Source organism: Mizuhopecten yessoensis, unplaced genomic scaffold, assembly GCF_002113885.1.
Source record: "Mizuhopecten yessoensis strain PY_sf001 unplaced genomic scaffold, ASM211388v2 scaffold497, whole genome shotgun sequence".
NCBI lineage: Eukaryota > Metazoa > Mollusca > Bivalvia > Pectinida > Pectinidae > Mizuhopecten > Mizuhopecten yessoensis.
The window spans coordinates 97,610-106,315 of NW_018403576.1; the positions used below are offsets into that span (position 1 = coordinate 97,610).

The 8,706-nt window shown below is 39.4% G+C and overlaps 1 protein-coding gene across 1 annotated transcript in view; it reads right to left on the minus strand.

Moving 5' to 3' along the window:
- The window catches only part of LOC110449952 (sodium-coupled monocarboxylate transporter 2-like), a gene marked incomplete at its 5' end in the record, with an annotated part of 24,974 nt that overhangs the window by 7,041 nt on the left and 9,227 nt on the right, over positions 1-8,706 (minus strand). Inside the window, 3 exons of the mRNA XM_021497140.1 lie at positions 1,630-1,716; positions 2,406-2,473; positions 3,256-3,371. Of these exons, the coding sequence (XP_021352815.1) occupies positions 1,630-1,716; positions 2,406-2,473; positions 3,256-3,371 (271 nt within the window). The remainder of the gene's footprint in view (positions 1-1,629; positions 1,717-2,405; positions 2,474-3,255; positions 3,372-8,706) is intronic.

The window sequence follows — 8,706 nt, forward strand, 5'->3', positions numbered from 1 at the left end:
AAAATATTGTATGTACTCCAAACCGATTGGAGAGATTTGTCGTCGCCATAGCCTTTGCTATCATTGCTATGCTGATGACACACAAATTTACATGGTCATAAAACCGCAGGACAGTTGGAATACAGTCTCAGAAAGTCTGGAAGCTTGTCTGACAGATATCAGTATCTGGATGAACGCCAACATGCTTAAACTTAATCAGGAAAAGACGGAACTAATCGCCTTTTCCCCAAAGTGTCAGAAAACAATGGCTCTCCAGCTCAAGGTTTGTGACAGAACTATTAAGACTGTTCCAGCTGTTAAAAACCTAGGGGTATACTTTGACAGTTCTCTGAACAAGGAGGAACAAACGAACGCTATTGCCAAATCCTGTTACTACCAGATCAGGAACATCGGCTGTATTCGGCAGTTTCTAACTGCAGATGCATGCAAGATTTTGGTGCATTCACTTGTTACCTCTCGGTTGGATTATGGTAACGCCCTGCTCTGTGGTATATCTGACAAACTGACTAGTCGTCTGCAGAGGGTCCAGAACAATGCAGCACGGCTAGTTACTCGTACTCGAAAGAGAGAGCACATCACACCTGCGCTTTATTCGTTGCACTGGTTACCTGTACGGTACAGGTCGCAGTACAAAATTCTAGTATACACATACAAGGCACTGAATGGAACAGCTCCTCAGTACTTACAGGAGCGTGTAACCCTGTATCAACCGTCAAGATCACTGCGGTCGGAGTCAGAATCTTTGTTGTGTGTCCCAAAATCTCGTACTGTGACCTACGGAATCAGATGCTTTGGGAGGGTTTCGGCTACGTTGTGGAATAGCTTACCATCTGCTATTAGGAAGTCAAATACCATGGCCAAGTTCAAGAGGGACATAAAAACCCACCTCTTCACGTCTGCATTTTAGAATCTTTGAAAAGACGTCATGTAAATACCACCATTTTATTTGTTTAATTATGTGCACATTGCTTGTTAAATGTATGAAAGCGATTGCAAGCCTTTGTTGTTTGTTTTCACAATTATAATCATTACTATTATCCATATGTTGTAAAGCGACTTAGAGTAATTTTACAAATTATACAGAGCGCTATATGAATGTTGTATATTATTATTATTATTATTATTATTATTATCATTATTATGTTCTCAACTGACCATGCCAAGCTGGACTGACAGATGAATGCCCAAGTTTCATTTTATTAGAATTTAGACATGGATATCCAATGCTTTGTTGATAGCTTGTTCTACAGGCACAGACATGCTTTGTTGATAGCTTGTTCTACAAACACAGAATGCTTTGTTGATAGCTTGTTCTACAGACACAGACATGCTTTGTTGATAGCTTGTTTTACAAACACAGACATGCTTTGTAATTGGGTTGTTCTACAGACACATACATGCTTTATTGATAGCTTGTTCTACAGGCACAGACATGCTTTGTTGATAGCTTGTTCTACAAACACAGACATGCTTTGTTGATAGCTTGTACTACAGACACAGACATGCTTTGTAGATAGCTTTTCTGGTTCGCACTTGTCTTTAAAAATTGAATTTCACTGAAATTGACAGATGTATCCTGAAATAATTCAGTTAGAAATATCAAAAAGTTTGCATTGAAATTTGCCCTACCTTTTGATTGGCCCAAGGGAAGATGATTCCGAGCGTGAACACGCCTAGTATAGGTCCTCCAAGCATTCCGAACAAGGCCAAGGCTGCCTGTAAGGAGGATGTGGACTTTGTATCATGGCCATCATGTATTTCTCAACAAGTTTCTATTATAGTCTATTCAGGTCTTAATGAATTATTACCCTATCCCATTATCCATTCCTTTGTTCACATTTGTCTTCATAAATCATCCCATCCCATAATCACATGTGTATAAATAAATTATCCTTTCCGTTGTTCTCATGTGTCTTTAAAATAAGTATATTCCATTCCTCTATCACATGTGTTTGAATAAATTATAATATTACAATATGTAAGAAATATGGATTATGTTTACTGTTAATAACGCCACAAAATGAAGAAACACAGATGTATACAACGCCTAAAGAAATGATTACCCCAATATAACAGACATTAATGTAGGTATCTGAGCAGGACAGACATTGTACATACCTGTATAACTCCACCCTGAGCAGGACAGACATTATACTTACCTGTAGAACTCCACCCTGAGTAGGACAGACATTGTACATCCCTGTAGAACTCTACCTTGAGCAGGACAGACATTGTACACACCTGTAGAACTCTACCTTGAGCAGGACAAACATTGTACATACCTGTAAAACTCCACCCTGAGCAGGACAGACATTGTACATCCCTGTAGAACTCCACCCTGAGCAGGAAAGACATTGTACATACCTGTAGAACTCCACCCTGAGCAGGAAAGACATTGTACATACCTGTAGAACTCCACCCAACATGGATGCCACATACGTCAGGCCGAGACAGATAAACCCAGACACCAAAGCTGTGAGACAAACAGTAAATTATCGAAAAATATTACATCCAGAGTTAATAATAACACTTCCATAAGTATTGTTGTACTAACACTACTCCAACGACATCATGTACATATTTATACTTTTCGATTATTTCATAACAAATAGTGTAAAACACGTGTCCGACAAGGACAAATGAAGGTTAGCATCACAAACGAAAGGTAAATTACAACTATCAGAAAAATATCGAATCAGTTTAGTACTCTACAACTTATGTAGAGTGTACTAAGCTGGAGAATCGCTACATTTGTTGACGACGACCTACCTATAAGCTTCAATGACGAAGACCTACCTATAAGCTTTGAGGACGAAGACCTACCTATAAGCTTTGATGACGAAGACCTACCTATACGCTTTGATGCCGAAGACCTACCTATAAGCTTTGATGCCGAAGACCTACCTATAAGCTTTGATGACGAAGACCTACCTATAAGCTTTAATAACGAAGACCTACCTATAAGCTTTGATGATGAAGACCTACCTATACGCTTTGATGACAAAGACCTACCTATACGCTTTGATGATGCAGACCTACCTATACGCTTTGATGATGCAGACCTACCTATACGCTTTGATGATGCAGACCTACCTATACGCTTTGATGCCGAACACCTACCTATAAGCTTTGATGCCGAGGACCTACCTATAAGCTTTGATGACGAAGGCCTACCTATAAGCTTTGAGGACGAAGCCCTACCTATAAGCTTTGATGATGAAGCCCTCCCTATACGCTTTGATGACGAAGACCTACCTATAAGCCTTGACACGTTGGTTGCCCTCCTTTCGTCGATGTCAGCTATACAGAAGACCTTGACCACATCCTCCAGCAGTACAGCCGCTATAGAGTTGAGGCCGGACGATAGTGTACTGTTTTAACACATGGCAGAACTGTTAGGAATATTGTGTGTCAGAATTAAGTTCTTCTTTCCTTTATATATTCAACTTACACTTCTACGATGGCCGACAAGAGCCTGACAAAAAGATATGAACTTTCATATCTTTTTGTACCACGGTACACTTTGATAGGGTACACAAAGATATTAAAATTCAAATCTTTGTGTACCATGTAAAAGTGTTGCATGGTACATAAAGATTATAAACAACTTTACAAAAACACTCTTACTTTCACATGTGTATGTACCAACAGCCGATATCAGCCGGCAAAAAGATATGAAAGGTTCTCACCTTTTACTACCGCGTTACTCTTTTTTCATATCTATTTGTACCACCTATGGTACAAATAGATATGAAAAAAGTGTACCATGAAATCACGCGTTACAATTTTTTTCATTTGAGAAGTTAAAGCGCATAGAATACATTCGAAATCTAAGTAAATAATCCATAATGACTTCCTTTTTAACGTAAAACTTTTATAAAATTCGGTGAAGGATATTGAACAGTTGATTTCAATTCAAATAAGAAAGTAATAGTTTGGTAGCTCATTTGGTGTAATCAAAATAACAGACATTCCGTGCGATAACATTTCATTGTATGTGATGACAGCCTTATCATGGTGTAATTTGTCATACTTGGTAACCTTTACGTCTGATGGTTTCACATGTTTCTGTACCATGGCTGTTTTCGGCCGTTATTTTGGAACAGAAAGATACAAAAGAAACGGGTTTATTTTATTTCTGCTTTCATATCTTTGTGTATCATGGTACACTTTTACATGGTACACAAAGATTTGAATTTTAATATCTTTGTGTACGATGTAAAAGTGTACCATGGTACAAAAAGATATGAAAATTCATATCTTTTTGTCAGGCTCTTGTCGGCCATCGTACACTTCTGATTAAAATAACCCTGAAACAAAGCTCACAACTTATATTGCCTTCCGAAAAATATATTTGTTTAACAAACTTCCTGTGAAGCTCTTTCGTAGACGGTTTATTTTCTATTTCTAGTATACTTTTGCCATACCACAGGCTTTTTTTACTTTTTCTTAATATAGTCTCCACCATGTTGTTAATTCGCTGATAATAAATACTTTATATTTACTATTCGCAATGTCAGTAAGTTATACAAAAACGAGCCACTCATTATTTAGATTAGGGAGACATGTAAATCCTACAGTCGGGGGTAGACTTCCATGTCTCCCATACCTACGTATAACAGACTTTGTAAGTTATGAATAGCTGAAATTATTATGCAGTTTTAAGACATCCAAAAAGGAAATACTCATCAAATGAACCAAGGCAAGATAGATAATTTAATGTTCAGTATAGCAAGGTCATTAGTTTAATAGATTCTGCACCGATGTGGTTTTTAACACGTGTTAACAGTATGAAGCAAATATAAGTTGGCAGTGTACTACACTTTGAATCTTCAATATCTATAGTATACTCAACACAACACTAGAGGAGATACTGTGCCACCTTAAAGATTCCATGATATACAGAACAAATACAAAATAGTAGATAATGCGCTAGCTTTGCACTTTGCTTAATATATAGAACACACATTAAAGTACACATTGTTCATCATCAGAGTTCCCCTGCTTACAGACAACATCCATCAGAATAAACAGTGTGCTGCCTATAAAGAACACTGAATACATAGCATACACACAATGTAGACAGTGAGGTACTTGAGAGCTCCACTGAATACATAGAGTACACACAATGTAGACAGTGAGGTACCTGAGAGTTCCACTGAATACATAGAGTACACACAATGTAGACAGTGAGGTACTTGAGAGCTCCACTGAATACATAGAGTACACACAATGTAGACAGTGAGGTACACGAGGGATCCACTGAATACATAGAGTAAACACAATGTAGACGGTGAGGTACCTGAGAGCTCCACTGAATACATAGAGTACACACAATGTAGACAGTGAGGTACCTGAGAGCTTCACTGAATACATAGAGTGCACACAATGTTGTAGACGGTGAGGTACCTGAGAGCTCCACTGAATACATAGAGGATACACAATGTAGACAGTGAGGTACCTGAGAGGTCCACTGAACACATAGAGTAAACACAATGTAGAAAGTGAGGTACCTGAGAGCTACACTGAATACATAGCTTACACACAATGTAGACAGTAAGGTTCCTGAGAGCTCCACTGAATACATAGAATACACACAATGTGGACAGTAAGGTACCTGAGAGCTCCAATGAATACATAGAGTACACACAATGTAGACAGTGAGGTACCTGAGAACTCCACTGAATACATATAGTACACACAATGTAGACAGTAAGGTTCCTGAGAGATCCACTGAATACATAGAATACACACAATGTAGACAGTAAGGTTCCTGAGAGCTCCACTGAATACATAGAATACACATACATAGAGTACACACAATGTAGACAGTAAGGAACTTGTGAGCTCCACTGAATACATAGAGTACACACAATGTAGACAGTGAGGTACCTGGGAGCTCCACTGAATACATAGAGTATACACAATGTAGACAGTGAGGTACCTGAGAGCTTCACTGAATACATAGAGTGCACACAATGTTGTAGACGGTGAGGTACCTGAGAGCTCCACTGAACACATAGAGTAAACACAATGTAGAAAGTGAGGTACCTGAGAGCTCAACTGAATACATAGCTTACACACAATGTAGACAGTAATGTACCTGAGAGCTCCACTGAATACATAGAGTAAACACAATGTAGAAAGTGAGGTACCTGAGAGCTCCACTGAATACATAGCTTACACACAATGTAGACAGTAAGGTACCTGAGAGCTCCACTGAATACATAGCTTACGCACAATGTAGACAGTAAGGTGCCTGAGAGATCCACTGAATACATAGAGTACGCACAATGTAGACAGTAAGATTCCTGAGAACTCAACTGAATACATAGCTTACACACAACTGAATACATAGAGTACCCACAATGTAGACAGTAAGGAACTTGTGAGCTCCACTGAATACATATAGTAAACACAATGTAGAAAGTGAGGTCCCTGAGAGCTCCACTGAGTACATAGAGTACACACAATGAAGACAGTGAGGTACCTGAAGGCTCCACTGAATACATAGAGGACACACAATGTAGACAGTGAGGTGCCTGAGAGCTCCACTGAATACATAGCAGACACACAATGTAGACAGTAAGGTACATGAGAGCTCCACTGAATATATAGCATATACACAATGTAGACAGTGAGGTACTTGAGAGCTCCACTGAATACATAGAGTACACACAATGTAGACAGTGATGTACCTGAGAGCTTCACTGAATACATAGAGTGCACACAATGTAGACAGTAAGGTACCTGAGAGATCCACTGAATACATAGAGTACACACAATGTAGACAGTAAGGTACCTGAGAGATCCACTGAATACATAGAGTACCCACAATGTAGACAGTGAGGTACCTGAGAGCTCCACTGAATACATAGAGTACACACAATTCAGACAGTGAGATACCTGAGAGCTCCACTGAATATATAGAATACATACAATGTAAACAGTGAGGTACCTGAGAGCTCCACTGAATACATTGCATACACACAATGTAGATAGTAAGGTACCTGAGAGCTCCACTGAATACATAGAGTACACACAATGTAGAAAGTAAGGTACCTGAGAGCTCCACTGAATACATTGCATATACACAATGTAGACAGTAAGGTACATGAGAGCTCCACTGAATACATAGAGTACACACAATGTAGACAGTGAGGTACCTGAGAGCTCCACTGAATACATAGAGTGCACACAATGTAGACAGTAAGGTGCCTGAGAGATCCACTGAATACATAGAGTACACACAATGTAGACAGTAAGGTTCCTGAGAGCTCCACTGAATACATAGAATACACAAAATGTAGACAGTGAGGTACCTGAGAGCTCCACTGGATATATAGAATACATACAATGTAAACAGTGAGGTACCTGAGGGCTCCACTGAATACATTGCATACACACAATGTAGACAGTGAGGTACCTGAGAGCTCCACTGAATACATAGAGTTCACACAATGTAGACAGTAAGGTACCTGTGAGCTCCACTGAATATATAGAATACACACAATGTAAACAGTAAAGTACCTCAGAGCTCCACTGAATACATTGCATACACACAATGTAGACAGTAAGGTTCCTGAGAACTCCACTGAATACATAGCATATACACAATGTAGACAGTGAGGTACCTGAGAGATCCACTGAATACATAAAGTACACACAATGTAGACAGTGAGGTTCCTGAGAGCTCCACTGAATACATAGCATATACACAATGTAGACAGTAAGGTACATGACAGCTCCACTGAATACATAGAGTACACACAATGTAGACAGTGAGGTTCCTGAGAGCTCCACTGAATACATAGCATACACACAATGTAGACAGAAAAGTACCTCAGAGCTCCACTGAATACATAGAGTACACACAATGTAGACAGTGATGTTCCTGAGAGCTCCACTGAATACATAGCATATACACAATGTAGACAGTGAGGTTCCTGAGAGCTCCACTGAATACATAGCATATACACAAGGTAGACAGTGAGGTACCTGAGAGCTCCACTGAATACATAGCATATACACAATGTAGACAGTGAGGTACCTGAGAGCTCCACTGAATACATAGCATATACACAATGTAGACAGTGAGGAACTGAATACATAGCATATACACAAGGTAGACAGTGAGGTACCTGAGAGCTCCACTGAATACATAGTGTACACACAATGTAGACAGCAAGGTTCCTGAGAGCTCCATTGAATACATAGAGTGCACACAATGTAGACAGTAAGGTACCTGAGAACTCCACTGAATACATAGAGTACACACAATGTAGACAGTAAGGTACCTGAGAGCTCCACTGAATACATAGAGTGCACACAATGTAGACAGTAAGGTACCTGAGAGCTCCACGGAATACATAGAATAGACACAATGTAGACAGTGAAGTACTTGAGAGCTCCACTGAATACATAGAGTACACACAATGTAAACAGTAAGGTTCCTGAGAGCTCCACTGAATACATAGAGTGCACACAATGTAGACATTAAGATACCTGAGAGCTCCACTGAATTCATAGAATAGACACAATGTAGACAGTGAGGTACTTGAGAGCTCCACTGAATACATAGAGTACACACAATGTAGACAGTAAGGTTCCTGAGAGCTCCACTGAATACATAGAGTGCACACAATGTAGACAGTAAGGTACCTGAGAGCTCCACTGAATACATAGAGTACACACAATGTAGACAGT